Raw genomic sequence first — 18,255 nt, 5'->3', positions numbered from 1 at the left:
CACTACCTGTCCTCACCGTACGTACTGTGCGTTTGTTTATTCATCAGGACGACCACGAGAGCGGCTCCAGCTCCACCAGCCGCAGTGCCTCAGACAGCTCCAAGGCCCTGGCCAAACCCCGCCGTCTCCAGCAGGCAGCCCCCAGCGACCCAGACCTGCCCCCAGGTGAGTGATGGCCCTGGGGCCAGCGGGGCTACTCTACCTCCCCTGCTTTGGGAGTGACCACCAGGGCCTCAGCGGGGGAGGACAGAGCCAGGGAGGGAGATGGAGATTAGGATGCAACTAGTAATGAGTGGGTCTTTTAGTATCTGGTCTCCAGAAGGAATGCGGAAATCTATCCTGCTGGTTTATTCCGATGCGCTACACTTTAGAAGTAGCAGGGATAAGGAAAAACACACACACACACACACACACACACACACACACACACACACACACACACACACACACACACACACACACACACACACACACACACATGCACACACACACACATTTTTCACCAGTGTTAATATATCCAGAGAGAGAGAGGATGGGGGGATTCTCAGTGATAAATCACTGACTGATGGCTCTTATCAGCGAGGCCACTTGACCACATGCCTCCTACAGGGCCATGGATTCCAGGCCTGCCACACTCCAGCCCTTTTTACAGCACCTCACAAAGAGGGGCCTTGTTTGATTGCGTATAGGCAATGGTGTTTTGAGACAATTCATTAAGCATTTAGTGTGTTAAATGTCTTTTTGATATATATTTCTGATATTTTAGTTTTAGGTGAGTGAAGAGAAGCTCATGCTTATTTTCACATACAGTATGCTCTCCTTAAATATTTTTATTTGATTTTTAGACTTTTGTGTACACATAACAAAGACATTCTTGGGATGTCAATAACAAGACATCAATAAATAACATATATAAAGACAGAATAAACAACAAGCCAGCATCCAGCAGTTGTTTCAGCATTTACAGTTAGGACTGGATACAATAAAATGATAATAGCAATAATTAAAGTACAGTACTCTCAATAAAAACAAACGCAACCATTTTCAGACTTGTTAATTTAGTGTGTAATGTTCTTTTTATTTTGGTACATCGTAGCATTCAGGTAGTGTAGTTACATGCCAAGACAGGAAGAGAGAAAGTCATATTCGTGACCTCGGCATCTCTTTTAAAGACTTCTCACACACTATATAAAAGGTTTATAAAAATCTCTTGCATTCACCATTATATTGTAAAACAAATATGTGGCACTTGAAAGGTCTGGGGGCATGGAAACCTTCCCTGTGCACTAGAGGAATAGAGTGCGAATATCGAGGGATACAATCAAGACACACAATGAGCGGAACGAAAGAAAAGAAGAACTGCGGAGGAGAAGGGAATTATCTTTTAAGAGCCTGTCACAGTCTAACACCCGGCCATAAGCCTGTGCACCCAGAGACCCAGAAAGTATGGCTGTATGAACATGGACTCCTGGCTGGTTGTATCTGGGGAGGATCCTTTTCCAGGCCTGACGTTATGAGATAATATCTCTCCCCAGCTGTTAAAGCAGGGTGCCTCACACCCCAGCGCCTCCCTCTGGGCCTTCCTCCAACAGCTATGCTCCCAGGTGTGTGTGTGTGTGTGTGCGTGTGCGCGTGCCGTGCGCGTGTGCGCGTGCGTGTGCATTGGTGTGCACGTCTGTGTGCGCGTCTGTGTGTGTGCTTGCACAGTTGCAATAATGTGCCGCGCACAATTCCGGCACTGGACTGGACATGGCTCCAATCTATTAGGGTCCGTTGAGACAACTCTGAGGTCAGAGGCCGCGGCACCTCAATAGCAATAAGGAAGTAGTTGAATGCTGTAATCCCAGTCTTCCTAATTAAAAGGTAGAGGAGGTAAGACTAACCTGCGATGACTCAGAGAAAGGATGTTTTCTTATGAACGGGATACAAAACAAACCTGTTTAACCCTTTTAATGGAGTTAAGGGATGTTTTCTGAAGGTGAGGACACGTAGTTTGAGGCTGATTTTGCTGATGGTTGTGATTTTGTGTAAATTGTTTTTCCTCTAGACTTTTGTTCTTTGTCTTCAGCTATGCTATGAATGTAGTTTTTGTCCTGTGTGCTTTTGTCCTTATTCATTACCTCAAAGTCTCCCATCAACTTAAACTCGAGGATTGTGGTTTTCTTCTTCCAAGCCTCAGAACGGATAGCAATCTGAATGCCACAGAAAAAAGAACAGCTTTTACTCAATCGCACTCCCCTGAAGTCAAACTTTGTTTACTCGTATTTTGTATAGAGAGAGACAAAGAATGATTCTCTAGCCTGCCACCCACCCCCACCCGCCCACCCTGTGCCCACTCCTTCCTTCACACCACATGCAGGCTCGCCCCCAAATTCACGCTACATCTTCAACACTGCACTGCCATAAGAGGCAATCAGAGAAATCTTGTGAGTGTGAGCGTGAATGAGACCAATATGAAGCAAACAGCCAGTCTCATCTCTTCGTCACCATCTACGTCGACAAACCACCACGTTGCGTCTGCTTCCCTCCCCTTCAAAACAACCAAAACAAAACACGGCCGACACTAGAAAGCAGCCACCAGCAATTATACAGTCATTTGGCCCTAAGCTCTCACATGTTGAATGGATTTATCTCCCCTGTTCTCCTTGTGGTGGAAAATAGTGATGTTAATTCATATACCATGGGATTGGTAGCCACACAAAGACCAAAGACCAAGTGCTTCCACCTTGGGCAAATTCTGTGAGTGATTATGTTTACTGCTGCTTGTGGGGGACTAGTGGCCACTGTTTGTGAGAACCACATTTCTCTGTTCCAGTGGGCTTGTACTAAGGGCCTATTCACACTGTCGGAAAAAAAAAGAAAAACATATCTTTTTACATCTGGTCTCAAAGAAAGCCATTTTTATGTAGTTTTAACAGGTACAATCTGGTTTTGAATCTGGATTTGACTTGATTCTACCCCCAGAGTGGCAGCACCAGTTTTAGATTTGACTTGATTCTACCCCCAGAGTGGCAGCACCAGTTTTAGATTTGAAGTTTCAAAATGCTGCCTAAAAAGAAAACATTTTGTGTCCAGTTAATAATCTCCTCCACGCCAGATGTGAAAACCCACATTTTTCTCTGGTGAATGTAGCGCAAGCCATTTAGTGAGAAATGTCTTTACAATATGGCATTTTTTTCAGATTAAGTAATCTCACGCACATGCTGAGAGGGAAGACATAACCCATCTGCTACTGTAGGAGCATCTGAGTTCACTGGCCAAATCCATTTGCGACACATATAGCCATTTGGTTTTTACTCTTTACTATCGTTCTGCGTCCACAAGGATCGGAGGATTGACATGTATGACCTGTTCCAGCCTTTCAAAATACAGCCATTGGTGTGCTTTGGCTGTTCTTATCTGACTTTACCAGAGAGAGTACTAAAATGTTGGAGGCACATAACCTTCTGTGGTGTTTTCAATCCTAATGCTCCCAGATGGGCAGTGAACTAATACATTGACCTGAACTACATAACCTGGGGAGCAAATGCTGGTCCTAACCCTGGTGGCCATATTTTGGACATGTCATCATTAGAGGTGAAAATGATCTACAATTTGTCATTTTTCTGAAAAAGTAATAGATCTACAAGATCACAACCCATCATGATGTGACACGTTCAGACACATCGGCTAATTAGAAAAATGTTGAATATGGAGTGGTTATTTGATGGATAATGATCCATCCATCCATCTTCAACCGCTTATCTGGAGTCGGGTCGTGGGGGCTCCTATTTAATTTAGTTCAACTGCAGCTGCTCTGGAAATAATTGTAGATTTTCACACACGCAGCCACAGAAAGGTGAACTCCTCAGAGCATGATCTCTGTCAGGTTGGTTTGCCTACCCAAGGCTGTGAGATTTTTGTAAGAAATGTTGTGAATATAATCACTGGCAAACGATATGGAATATGAATTGTCACATGATGCACAAGAGCATTTCTTCCTAATTTGGCTTGTTTGGGGGGCCAACCAGTTCATGATGTATGGCATTCCTTGCTAAACGGACCCACCTGCCAGCTTTGGAAGTCAATCTTAGCCAATCGGAATGGATTTTGAAGAATCTGACTGATACATCTTGATCACATGACTACAGATGTGTGTGAGTTTTGGACAAAATCTGTTGTAGTAGAAAAACGTTTTGATGAAAATGCAAAATGGCAAAGAATACTGTCATGGGCAAGGGGATTTGAGTCATGATCCTCCAAGGAATCAAGAGAATAGTTCAAGAGTTATAAGCCAAAACATGAAGCATCCTGTTATAGTGCCTCCGTGAGTTTGGGTCGAGGTTCTTGGTTGGCCCATTAGGAATGTGCGTGCAAAGTTTTATGTCAGTCCAGCGGTGCCTGAGATTAGCTGTTCACAGACCACCAAACAGTCAAACAAACAGATGGACAGGGGCGAAAACATAATCTCCAAATAATAAGGCAGAGATGATGCTGACTGAATGTCTTGTGTGTGTCAAACTGCGATTGTTTTTTTTGCTGCCAACGGGCAAATGAAGCCCTCTTCCGGGTTCTATCACAGCATGCAGTAAGAGTTGCTATTAATGGTCCAGCAGATGTCGCTATTTCACCTTCTACCGGTTTAGAAATTATGGTCCCTTTAATTTTAAAATGAATGATAAAGTAGATAAGGTATATTTCTAAGGTTTCCGCTGGTTCTACCGATTGAAGACCCGCCCTCGCTGCAGTTGCAGCCAGTAGCAGTCATTTCCGGTAGCATTTCGGGACGGAAGTTCAAAGATGGCGGATTTCAATTTGTCGAAATAGTGTCTTCAAAGCGGTCTGTAGAAACCAGTAGGGCTCGCTGTGTCCATATTTATTCTACAGTCTATGGTATGTGCACTGTGCATGACTACTGTATGTGCATGTGTTGGCATCCGTGTGATCGGGAGAGAATTATATTTTCATGGGTTGAAAAGCAAACAGGCTCCTGTGATAAATCCTCTGTCCAGTGCTACTGCTGTCCTGGTACTGCTGCCTGCGCTCAGAAAATAAATACTGCAGCTGTTCTGGTATTACTGGAAAATGCTGCTTATATGGATGGGGAATATCACATTCTGGTAAGGGTTGGTGCTCTCTCCACTGTGCACTGCATACCCTGCTGTACCAGTCAGGTTTCACATGTAGGGTTGTACTTGTTGAGGCATTTGCTTCTCAACCTTTTTAAACCCCAATATGGAAAAGGCTGCATAGTCCCACATTTAGAACCATTCTTGGTGACATTATTGGCTATAATGATTCCTAATAACTGATGTATTATTGCTGATGTCTGCTAATAATTGATTGTTAGTTGTGACCGTAGGTCGCAGTTTAGTATGTGAACTGTCGCAGCTTGGCCGTATCTCTGTCTGTCTGTTACGTCTGACACTGTTGGTTCCCCTGACACATCACTGTGGCATCACAGGTGACATCACAGATTAATTAAGTAATTGCGACCGTAGTTCTCATTTACTATGAAGAAATGCAGATCATGTGCCTCAGTTTGTCAGTCAAGGATCATGTCACGCTCCATATATGGCCAAGAAAGACAGAATTCATTTGCAAGTGTGACTCGCGTCACGGCAACCACACTTAATTCTGTCCTTGTCCATGTTATGCCCATATTTGGAGATCCCAGATGTCATCAATATTAAGCCCATATATGGGAATGCCTATATATGGACATATTGTGTCAAACTCATGATAACCAGTGTGGTTGCCGCGACACAAGTCACACTTGCAAATGAATTCCGTCCTTGTCCCTTTTATGCCCATATATGGAGATCCCTGATGTCATCAATATTAAGCCCATATCTGGGAATGCCCATATATGGACATATTGTGTCAGACTCTGTTGTTTCAGCGCGACCTCGCCCGGCGTCTTACTGGTGAATACTGTACAATTCTATAGAAATCAAAGAAGTGGTTTCCTCTATCTTTCTCTATGACCCTAACAGATTTATCCATAATGTGTAAGTCTCTGAGCTGAGCAGTAGAAGAGGGGACCTCATTGTAAACCTCTAATCTGCAATTAACTTGGAGTCGGGAGAAGCAGAAAAAAGTGGACCTGGAGCACAAGGCTATATCAACAGTTCAGCTCTGGCCAGCCGTGTTTTAATGTGACGAATAGCTCATGTTTGGCCATCTGGAAAACCTGGACATTGTATCATTCTGCTCCTGGAAGACAAATAAAAGATCCTTAGGAGATGTAAATGGGGATTTATAGAATTCTGGGAATTAAACTCCCGTGCTTGAAAGGTACTGTTGTCCTACAGTAGCCATGCATTCTATTTTAATAAGGTCTAGGCTACATCGCTGGCTGTAATAATGACATTTTAGAATAACACCGCAGAACCAACATACAGTATATTTATTGTCTGATGGACTTGTCAATCTTTTTCTCGCTGGCTAATAACTGGCACAGCTAATAGCTGCTAATACTTTCCATATACAGGAAAGAGGGTGAACATGGACAGTATAGTGTTTCTTTCCTGTATTGCACAGAAGAGAGTACTTGGGCTGTGCTGAGATCACATAAAGGAGTTGGTTTTTCCAGTCATTTTATGGTTGAACAGTTTTAAGTGGGCTCCTTCCCTGTGGGCCGCAGCACAGGTGCTGGCTGTGTCAATTGTTTACAGAAGTTCAGAGTGGCGCGATGGCTCACCGAGAGACGGCTGGGGGCCCAGGACCGGCCGTAAGGCGAGCTGCAGTGAGAGTTTGGGAGAGAGCGAGCGAGTGCGCGTGCACATGCAAGAAAGTGAGAGGGCCCCGACATGGGTAAATTAGATCCAGAGAGTGGAATAGCAGGGGGCAGAGCACCGGTTTTACTGCCCGTACTGCAGGTGCGACAGCAGCTTTCTGTCTGACCCCAGAACCATGCACGCATGTGAGTGCGTGCGTGGGTGCATGGCTGCATGCGAGCACGCACGCACGCACGCACGCACACACACACACACACACACACACATACACACACACACACACACACACACACCTAGCTACATTCAAGCACGCAAGCAGAGAGGCAGGCACGGACACACTCAGGCAGGCGTGCACCCAAGCAGGCACGCATACAAGGCACGCACACATGTCATGAACACATATTGCGTTTATGAGTTGAGTTTATATTATATCATCCTCTTCCTGCCGCTCTATTTAGTCGGGCAGCAAACGAAGGCGAATTTTGTCAATTGGATTATGTTAATATGTAGCTGGGCCTGTGTACGAGTGGCAGAACAGCTAACCAATTCATATAAATATTTTCATCAACGGCACCATTTAGTTCTGCTTAATTATCGGTTCTGTCATGCCCCGGCCCAGGCATGTAGATACAGGAAGACAAACATTTGGTTTGGAAAATAAGGGAAAAGCATTAAAGGTTTATATGTTTTAACTCGGAGTGACTGTGTTTAACAGTACATGGGAGGAATGAATAATGCCATTGGTCCTGTGGTTAGGAGGATTTATTGCTGTGTATTTTCATATTTTATGGTCAAAACTCCCCTGTCTGTAATATTTTAAGTTCTTTCTTACTTTGTTGAGTAATGACCTTACCATGTATGTTTTTTCTGAGAAGCTTCTGTTTCTGGGCGTCACTGTGGCCATTAGGAAGGACTGGTAACACTGTAGGATAGCTCCCCCAGCTCTGCTGAAACCCAATCTATGGCACTGCTCATTCTCTCATGCTCACTCTCTCTCTCCCCCTCTGTGTGTGAGTGTGCATGTCTCTCTTTCACACTTTCACCCCCTATCCTCCTCAACTCCCATCACCACACCCGCCCATCTTTCACCATCCTCACAAAAAAAACTACTTTTCTATTACTGTATTTTTCTCAATCACCACAAAATCTACATTTCTCCATCATCACAAAGTTGATTTCTCTATCACAGCCTCGTCATCATCGCCACAAAACAACTCTTACACTTAAGAGCAGTGTAGCAGTCAAGTTTCCTCTGTTTTCACTTTGAAAATGCCAATGAAAGGATTTCTTATTTCCTCTGAGGTGAAATAAAACGTAATATCAACATGTAGGTCGAGTCACAATAAAGTAAATTAGATTTTTTTCAACAATAAGCTGCCCATTTGTTTCTCCTTGTCAGTGTCTTGCCAGGAATCCCAACATTCCTAGATTCAAAATACGAACTCCATTATGCTGTTCATAACTCTCCCTCTCCCATCCCATGTAAATATTTGAGAAGCCGTCTGCATATGAGTGTGTGTGTGTGTGTGTGTGTGTGTGCGTGCGTGCGTGCGTGCGTGCGTGCGTGCGTGCGTGCGTGCGTGCGTGCGTGCGTGCATGTTTTATCTGTGCACAGTAATGTCCTTAGTGTTCATTTAACCCAGAGAGTGTATGAATAAAACCAAATGGACCCATCCATCTGGTTGCATTCGTATTTCGTACACTCGGTTAGTTAAACTAGCCCTTACCCGTTCAAAGATATGAGCTCCAAAATGATGTGCAGTGTGTGGGTTATGGGATGTGCACTGTGCACACAGTATATGAGGGATGGAAAGTAACTTTAACTGGTGCTTGCATGATGTAGGAGCATCAATGTAAGAAACCCGTTTCGTTTAATGGCTACAGAGATACTGCCCCCCCCCCCCCCCCCCCAGCCCGCCCGCCCACCCGCCTGCACACACACCCGCCTGCCTGCACACACACACACACACACACACACACACACACACACACACACACACACACACACACACACACACACAGAGCTGGTTAAACATTTTGCCTCAAGCTAGATGCAGAATAGATGTGCCTCATGCTAGATGCAGAATAGATAGTAGATACACCATAAAAATGCTAATATACAGCATACGATTTGTGAAAGTGACAAACGGGCTTCACAGTTATGTCAGGTGTGTTCATATGCTTATGGTGATGCGATTTCAGATCAATTGCTCCAGCCACTGAGGAGAAACGCTGTGACACTCAGACACTCAGACATTCGCAAAATTATAGTATAGATGGACACCTGGGATTTTGCTGTGTGCAGTGCACGTGCTGCAGTGCCTGCGTAGACTCTGGAGTGGTCTTGTGTTTGGGGTGGCTTGTGCATAGTTTGGGGTTCCACAAGGCTCCACATCTGAGAGGAGAGGAGAGAGCATCAGGGGTCCATAAATTCACCCACGATTTGTTGCGCTTGCTCAGGCAAGGGTGAGGAGCAAAAATGTTTTCCTATGGATATTTAGCTCTTTTCACTGCTCATGTCCGAGGGGTCGACTGTGGCGAAAAATAACATGTCAGGCCCTCCACTTATTTACGAGCCCACGAGGATGGCAGAGGTCAGCCTTACTGAGCCCAGGCTTTCGGGGAATGCAGCTCTGGATTCCGCTCTTTTACTGTGTATCAACACTAAATTAACGTCTGGTTAAATTATGTCCTCCTTTCCTCTCCTCTGTGTATGTTCATGTACAGTATGTTTCTTTATGGATGTATATGTGCTATATGTGTGTGTGTGTGTGTGTGTGTGTGTGTGTGTGTGTGTGTGTGTGTGTGTGTGTGTGTGTGTGTGTGTGTGTGTGTGTGTGTGTGTGTGTGTGTGTGTGTGTGTGCGCACATGCATAGTCATTGACCTGAAGGGAGCACTATGATTAAATAAAATAGAAATGTGAAAAGTCATAACTTCTACGCTGTGTGTCCGATATACCCGAAACTTGCTACAGACATCCACCTATCCTCATTCTGCATATTTGCTTCGAGAACACCTCCATTTTGTTCAGGATATGTTTCATTCGTGTGCATGTGTTTGTACAAATCCAACAAACAAACATGGCACAATAACACAAATCAGACTATAATACTAGGGTGACCAGATCAGAATGGTTGAAATTCATTATGTGATGCGGTCTCATTCAGCATCAATGAACAATACAAAACTCAATTAAATTTGTATTAAGTCTACCGTCAACAGTCTGTCTCTCACATTATGAAAAAGTAACACAATGGCTGTATTGTATATAACATTGTGTAATTATACATTACATCAAAATATTCTTTATAACTCAGTTCATGACAGCAACTCCCACTATCTTCACCTGCACTACATAATGGATTGTGGAAAATGGCATGCACACGTGTAGCCCTAGAATGGCTGATATTCCATACATTGTATGTATTCCATATACAGCCATAAAACATGCATTTCTTGGAGAGATTCAACTCTGTGGCATTCTAATTTGTTACGCTCTGTGTGTACTCACCCAATAATTAATTGCTGTGACTGGTGGTCAGCTCTTGTCCTGTAGTATCAAATCCCTTTGAAAGTTTTGGCAGAAAACATGTATTTTGTAAAATAGCTCCACTTTTCCATGAGATTCACGCTGACCACATTCTCTGTACATGACGGGATGGTATTCACAGCAGATTTTCTGCACATGACGGGATGGTATACACAGCAGCGCTAAACATTACAGTACATAAAAGTCCTTCAGTTAGCGCATATGTAATCACAAAATGCCAGGTGTGATTTACTAATTTACCGCATATCAAACACAGCGCACCTGTCACTGTCATCATCATGATAAGAAAACAACAGGACAAGCATGTTACGTTTGTGACACCAACACACCATCCACCCACAAGGCAAATGTATAATCCACGTTGGAGCCATGTGTATCCCATGTGTATCCTGAGATCTCTTTATATTATATTATACTAGTCCAAACCCTACGATGTGCGTCAACCAAACAATTATGCAGACTTTTGGGTTATGCGCTCGGTATGTATAGTTACATTTTAGAGAGTGATATAATCCTGTTGACGTTTGGTGTGTGGCGAGTCTGACGAGGACCCTGTCATTTATCCGACGTGGAATCATTGCCACCCACAACAATGAGAAGTTGATGCTTATGCTGTTACAACTAAGCTATGTGTGCTTATAACACAACCTGGATTCCAATATTGCATGTGTAAATTTGCGTGCAAGTGCTCTGGAGATGATATCCAAAGCACCCTCCCGCTCATAGAACGCTGAGTTTGGACACAGCCCTAAAGTTTGGAGTGTTTGTGTTTGCTGACTGTGTGTGTGCGTGCGTGCGGCACGCGTTTGTGTAAGCCAAGTGTAGCCAGCAGGTAGATATCCCATAACTTGAGGGGCTGTATGTAACCATTACAACAGATCCCATAGGCTGAATCTCTTTGTTTACACAAAACACTAATAAACAGCTTACATTTTCTGCATGCTAATGGTCAATGCCTGAGGAGAAAAATATGGATTAGACAAACTGACGGACAGAGATTTCCTTAATATATTGTAGGAGAGGAAATGATATTATTATATTATCTATTTTAATCTCTGCGTTTCTACCTTGTTGTCCATGTGTGTTCTCCATTACCTCTGTGTTCCTTTTAGTTTTTCCCCTTATACTAATGTACAGTAGGAGCGAGATCATTTAGCGACCTCCAACCTGGTAGATTTAGCGCCCCGGTCGGTAGATTTAGCGACCCGTTCGGTAGATTTAGCGACCCGGTCGGAAGATTTAGTGTTAGCGACCCGGTTGGTGATTTAGGGTTGCGTCGGCAGGTTAGTTACTGAGGTACGGTTACTGAGGTTAAGGTTAGGGTTAGGGTTAGGGTTAGCAGCCCGGTCGGTGGATAAGCGACCCGGTCGGTGGATTTACCTAACCGGTCGGTGGATTTAGCGACCCGGTCGGTGGATTTAGCGTCCCGGTCGGTGGATTTAGCGTCCTGGTCGGTGGATTTAGCGACCCGGTCGTTGGATTTAGCGTCCCGGTCGGTGGATTTAGCGACCCGGTCGGTGGATTTAGCGACCCGGTCGGTCGATTTAGCGAACCAGTCCGTGATTTACCGGCCCAGTCTGTAGATTTAGCGACCCGGTCGCTGAAAACTACCGACCAGGTTGCAACCCGGTTGTAGGTCGCTAAATGATCTCGCCCTCTCTCCTAATGTATACAATACATGCTGTATATTTTAATGCAGGGGTCTTCAACAGGGTGTCCGGGGCCCCTAGGGGGTCCTCAGAGTTACTACAGGGGGTCCTCCAAATCTTTGTGTGATAGAAAATGTTTTCTCCTTATTTATATTAACCACTTGAATCCTAACGTCTTAACTTTAGCCAAAAATAGCAGATCTACAAGCTCACAAGTGAGCTAGTAGATCGGCTAATTTCGGCAAAGAGGTTTGGTGTAGAGGGGGAAAAGAATGTAAAGTTGATAAAGTATTGACAGTTCAAGTGGTTAAATACGTATTCTAAAAACACAAATTGACATGAATCCAAAATACACTGATGATTGTGCTGTCAAACAATTAAACTACATGGAATCTATGACAAGGATGTGGGGGTCCCTGCTTCATCTCTCTCTCAACTAAGGGGTCCTTGGCCTGAAAACGTTGAAGACCCCTGTTTTAAATGTCCATGTATTGTTGTCTGTGTCCACTAGGCTACGTGCAGAGCCTGATCAGGCGTGTGGTGAACAACGTGAACATCGTAGTAAACAACCTGATCCTCAAGTATGTGGAGGATGACATCGTGCTGTCAGTGAACATCACGTCAGCAGAGTGCTACACTGTAGATGATCTCTGGGAGCGCGCCTTCATGGACATCACTGGTGAGCAACACTTCGCACTACTGATACAGAAACTATGAATATCTTTGGTGATTCAAGCGACGGTCAAATAGATATATTGGTTCACTCAATTTATTAGCTAGTTATTTAAATGAAAAATTCATTCAGTATGTAGCCTCGGAAACCCAGACTTCTTTTGGCGATCGGAAGAAAAAGAAGCCTGGGCAATCGCGTTATGATCACTGTTGGAGGAAGTGTAGAATTTCCCTAACCAATCAGAGTGCAGATAGCGTTGCACCGAATGTGTTGACGTTATGACGCAGCAGCGTTCTCTGCGCTGAGCAGAGGAGCAGAGGGGGGTGGGGGGAGGAGAACACATGCTATTGGCCAGAGACTCGCGGAGAGATTCGCAGCGCCCGCCCATCTGCCTACACAAACTGGTCCGCGTTAGGTTAGAGTGAACAGTATGTAACCACTTTTTCATGTAGTTACAAAGAGGGCCTGTGTAGTGAAATCAGTAATTGTGATTGTCTGTCAACAACCACAATCTCCCATCCCACCCCCCCCCCCCCCACACACACAAGCGCGCGCACACACACACACACACACACACACACACACACACACACACACACACACACACACACACACACACACACACACACACACACACACACACACACACACACACACACACACACACACACACACACCACTTAGTTAGACCACTTATGAATGCCACAGTCTACAAGAGCTCAGTTGAGTCTGCATAGTGTCTCATCCATAGTGACCCAGAGATAATGTTGATTTATTTGCTAGTGCCTGCTCCCTTCTCTGTAAATGTTGTTTTTGTGTGTCTTACAGGTTACATGTACACTTGTGGTTGTATGTTTGTATTTGTACATGGCGCCAGCATGTTTATGCGTGCAAGTTCACTACTAGTGTGTGTGCATTTGTGCCAAGCACGATGTGCTGTGTGCGTGTGTGCCAAGCATGAGAGCGTGAGTGGCATGCAAGCTGCTTTCACATTAATTCTCTCCCTCTCTCCAGCTCCTGAGCTGGTCCTGAGGAAAGTGATTAACTTCGCCGATTGCACGGTGTGCCTGGACAAGCGAAATGCCAGCGGGAAGATTGAGTTCTACCAGGACCCCCTGCTGTACAAGTGCTCCTTCAGAACCCGCCTCCATTTCACCTATGACAACATCAACTCTAAAATACCAGCTGTCATCAAAGTGAGGACCCCTAAAGGAATAACAACAACAACAGTAGAAATAATACCCACAGCAACTAGCAGAACTTCCCACAGCTGGAGCCAGCAAGAGTTCTGTGTTGCAGGCCCAGGCGTTGCAAAATAAAATCCTTTGTGGTAATTCACCTCCAAAGAGTGTAGAAATGGAACCAAATGGATCCTTGAGCGGTCATTTGGTTCCATTTGTACACTGTGTGGAGTTAATTTAACACTGAGTTTAACTGTGTGATGATTTCAGAGATTGAACGAGGCTTGAATGCGACATAAAGGAGGCAATGTTAATAATTGGATTTCATCTTTCCTGTTTGTAATGTGTCACACATGTTGGTGTGGAACAGTGTAAAACTGTCAGGGCTTCAAAACAAATCTCTTTGTGCAAGATGTGACCTCCTAGTGGCAGCTTAACCGGTCTTAAATCAACGACCGTATGATGACTAATTTCACTCCATTGTTACAAAACAGTATCACTTCTACTAATACAGTTATGTGGAAAGGGGCTGCGTTCTGGGAAGATCTACCTCCTGGTCTGAAACTTAAGATAATGCTGCAGATACTGTTATGAGTCATTGCAAAGATCCTTCAGGATTTGGGTTTTGACTCAGAGTTCCCTAAAGAGATTCAACTGGCTTTCCAACGCTATCTCGACTAATTTAGTTTGGCTGTTTTGAAATCTGGTAACTTATCCCAATGTAACTTATCCCAATGTAACTTCAGTAAATCCACCCAAAGCACAATAGGTCAGTTGTCAGTGTTTGGACATGTCTCCCCTGAAGCTAGCGTTCAGAACACAAACTGTAGAGATCTGGAATGTCATGAACATTGCAAGGCTTCTCCATCAACAGTATACTGTATGGGAATCCAGATTTTTTTTTCTCCTTTTTTCAGTCTCCAAAGAGTTTTATTTCAAAATGGCGCAAACAGTTCTGAAGGAGATAATATATTGCTACCCGTGGAAACCCATCTTACTGTCAGTGTCCAGTGATTTCATTATTCATTGTCAGTGGAGCCACTCCAGAGTGTGTCTCCATGACTTTACACAGACTTGAATCTGTTCTTTCTCAGCTTTGAGAGAGACTTGTTCATGTCTTCCCATCTTTACTAAATTAACACAGATTACACAAACAAATTCAGTTTAGGGCATCTTTTTCATTCACAAAAACCACAAGGTTATATGACTTAGTTGAACTTGAGGGCCAACACAGTATGCCGTCCAAAAGGGAGCTTGTTAGTTTCTGATTAGCCACAGTACTGGAGTGTCGTCACAGTAGGGAGCTTAAACATAGATTATTATGGTGTCTAGTTGAGGTTTTTTGGCCTGTGGTTTTTAAGTCTGTCTATATACTGTATTAGTGTACAGTCAGTAGAGAATCCAGGATTTCTCCCTCTTGTCCAACTGATTGCCGTCTACAGTATTAGACTTAAGGTTTTCTGAATATGTAGAATGAATGCCATTCTCCATGTAAATATTAAAAGGAGACCCATTCACGTTGATCACATTGACTTATAGACAACTGCAAAATAAACAGATTTGCATTATACTGTCTGATTACATAGATTTGTGATTGGATCTTTGTGCTTATACTGTACAGTAAAACCACAATATTCCCAATGTGTTTTGTACTCAGTGGGAACTACAGAGTACAATGTAAAAATGCTAAATCTACAGCTTAAGTTAAATGCCGTTTATTTACAGTTGTAAAAAGTGTGTGTGTGTGTGTGTGTGTGTGTGTTTGTCTCTGTCTGTGTACAGTATATTATATACATTCTTCATTTGGATTGGTCATTTATTTTCCTATTTGTAGATAATTTAATTCTGAGAGTGTGCAAATGTAACCAAATAAAGGTCTGTTGTTTGGTTACACTCTCAGAGTTAAATTACATCCATTCAAATCAAGAACATGGTTTGGTGCCTTCGTGTAATAGGATCTGAACTGGAGACAGAAGCATTCATCAATCAGCCAAAATGGAAACCCTACTGGGAGAGAAGCAGATATTTACATGCTCAGTATCAAAGAGCCCTAAATACAGTATGTCATGTAAGGTCATATCAGAAGCAGCCCTGAAGTCCATTTTAGTGTCAGGTCTATATATCACAAAGTAGAGGTTTATCATTCCATAGTCTTCTATTTTTTCAAACTTTTTTTTTTCTTCTTTTTTTTTTTGGACAGTGTAGACAGGAAACTGATGAAGGACAACGATAACGGGCAACACAGGCCTGTAGTGGAAATCAAACCACGGATGTTGTGGTTGTCATCCTCACCAGTCATTCCGTTCACCCTTTGTGTTTGTCTCCTTAGATCCAGACCATGGTGGAGAGTCTGAAGTTGTCCATCACTGACCAGCAACTGCCCATGTTCATTCGCATCTTAGAACTGGTCATCGCGCTTTACTACGGAGAGATTGGAGGACACAAGGAAGGCGAGGGGGAGGAAGGCACTGGGCATACACGAGAAGCTATAGCCGCTTTACCAGGTGAGTAGATGCTAGTAGGGAAAGTAATCCTTTTACCTTTTTATTATTTTCTCCCAATTTTGTCATTATGCTAATTCCCAATTTACCCCACACTTCTGTGTAGTTTATAACTGTTGACCGCTGCAGTTGGTCTTTTGGGTAAGGGTGTGGACAATAATGTGTCTCCACTCTCCTCTGATACACATGAAGTCACCAGCTGCATCATTGCACCTTACAGTGAGGAGTTTCATAATAATGGTGTAGCGCGTGCGGAGGAACACATTATCCGACCCAGTTCTGGCCCTCTGACCAACCTGTAGGTGTCGCTAGTGCAGCGACAGAGATCGCCCTCCCCCAACCAGCTTCCAATCCTCAAACTCAGCCGATTGTATTCATTGGGGCGCCTGGCCAAACCGGAAGCACCGATGAGGATTCAAAACCCTAATCTCCGGTGGTGGTGGGCAGGAAGTTTATCCCTGCTTTACCCGAGTACCCAGGGAAAGTAAGGACAACAATTTTGTGGCCTGGCAGTGTTGGGCTCTCATTGATATCAACCGTTCCTGCAGTTGAAGTCATCAGATGGAGTGACATGGAATTTCTGCTGTACTTCTATTCATTACTTCACTGAATTTTTTCATCTCTGTGCACAGAGCCACAATTCTGTGGATCTGAATGCATTGTTGTCTAAAACACATTTGCGAAAGGGGGATATCGGATTGTTTCTATTCCAAACACTGTTTATTATAAGATTTGAACAGTGTGCTCCGATTTCTCAAGTTAGCATTCGTCCTATTGTGCACACATCACTTGTGTGCCAGCATGGTTACGCCCGCAGTTATGTTTCTCTGACAAACTTTACAAACATGGTTGAAAACTCTTTAAGTAGTTAATGAGCCGTCGGAACATGCTGAAAGCTCTGACTCTTCTCGGAGCCCTCGTCTCATTGCTAATCTCCATGCTGCCTTCCTCGCGGCGGCTTGGTCTGTCCACATGCTGTTGTTGTTCCTAAATGGGACATTGAACATCACTTTGACCATGGTGTAGCACTCCTCCTGGTTTTTCCACAAACAAAAGCCGGAGCGCGTAACTCGACACAGACGGTTGTCGTCAGGCCTGATCCCCTCCATCTGGGGGGCTGGATGGAGGAGAGGAGAGGAGAGAGCAGAGGATGATGGGAAGAAACAAAGAACCACCAGAGGAATCAAAGACAGCCCCGTCTGAGTCCCTTTGATTGGAACCCCACAGAGAATCATGCCCCCTCCTCCCAAAACGACAAGAAAACACAGGCATGCATGATGGAAGGCACTCGCGGCCCTGCACATAATAAGTATGTGTGTGCTGATGCACCTACACACATACACACATACAATAGGCATATGCACATGTATGCAAAAGCTCTTATATTCATAATATACTGTATATTAAGAAGTGAAGCCACATACGCACATGCCACACACGCACGCACGCACACACTCTTATACTTCTATACATTTAGAAGCTCTGGCATTATAATCTCCTACAGACTCGAGACCGATCTCCACCAGTCATTCACCGCCTACAGCAGGATCTCTCCCGTTGAGCCCACAGACTCCTGTACTTAGAATAGTTCTTTGGTATTCCTTCCATGCCCATCTCACTACTCCCCAGTGTCTCCTCTCTGTTCCAGTCCGAGGAGAGGATTAAGGCCCAGGTCCCACTGCGTTAAATCAGCACCAGGAGCAAGTCATGGAGGAGGGGGAAGCGGTGGCAGGGGGAGCACTGGCAGTGCTCAATGCGATGCAGACTCTCTATCTAACTCACTCACTGCCTGCCTGTCGGCCTGGAACTTTACTGCGAGTTGGCACAGCTTCCAGTTCTGTGTCCAATGCCAGATGTAAGAGTCGGTGTCATGCTACTGCTATGCAGAGCCTCTGAGAATGAATTAGTATCCCATCACAAAAATATACAAGAGGGGACCGGCTCTTGGAACCTGAGCGCCCCCAGATCTTGTTATGCTGGA

General features: G+C 44.2%; 1 protein-coding gene across 1 annotated transcript in view; it reads left to right on the top strand.

Moving 5' to 3' along the window:
* Positions 1–18,255, top strand: part of vps13b (vacuolar protein sorting 13 homolog B) — a 495,502-nt gene that overhangs the window by 26,983 nt on the left and 450,264 nt on the right. Inside the window, exons 4-7 of the mRNA XM_080748468.1 lie at positions 48–165; positions 12,431–12,598; positions 13,607–13,788; positions 16,103–16,277. Of these exons, the coding sequence (XP_080604594.1) occupies positions 48–165; positions 12,431–12,598; positions 13,607–13,788; positions 16,103–16,277 (643 nt within the window). The remainder of the gene's footprint in view (positions 1–47; positions 166–12,430; positions 12,599–13,606; positions 13,789–16,102; positions 16,278–18,255) is intronic.

The sequence above is a fragment of the Nannobrachium achirus genome (genome assembly GCF_963921795.1).
Source record: "Nannobrachium achirus genome assembly, chromosome: 2".
Taxonomy (NCBI): Eukaryota; Metazoa; Chordata; class Actinopteri; order Myctophiformes; family Myctophidae; genus Nannobrachium; species Nannobrachium achirus.
The sequence above is the reverse complement of the archived record's forward strand: the minus strand, read 5'-3'. Positions and strand labels throughout refer to the sequence as shown.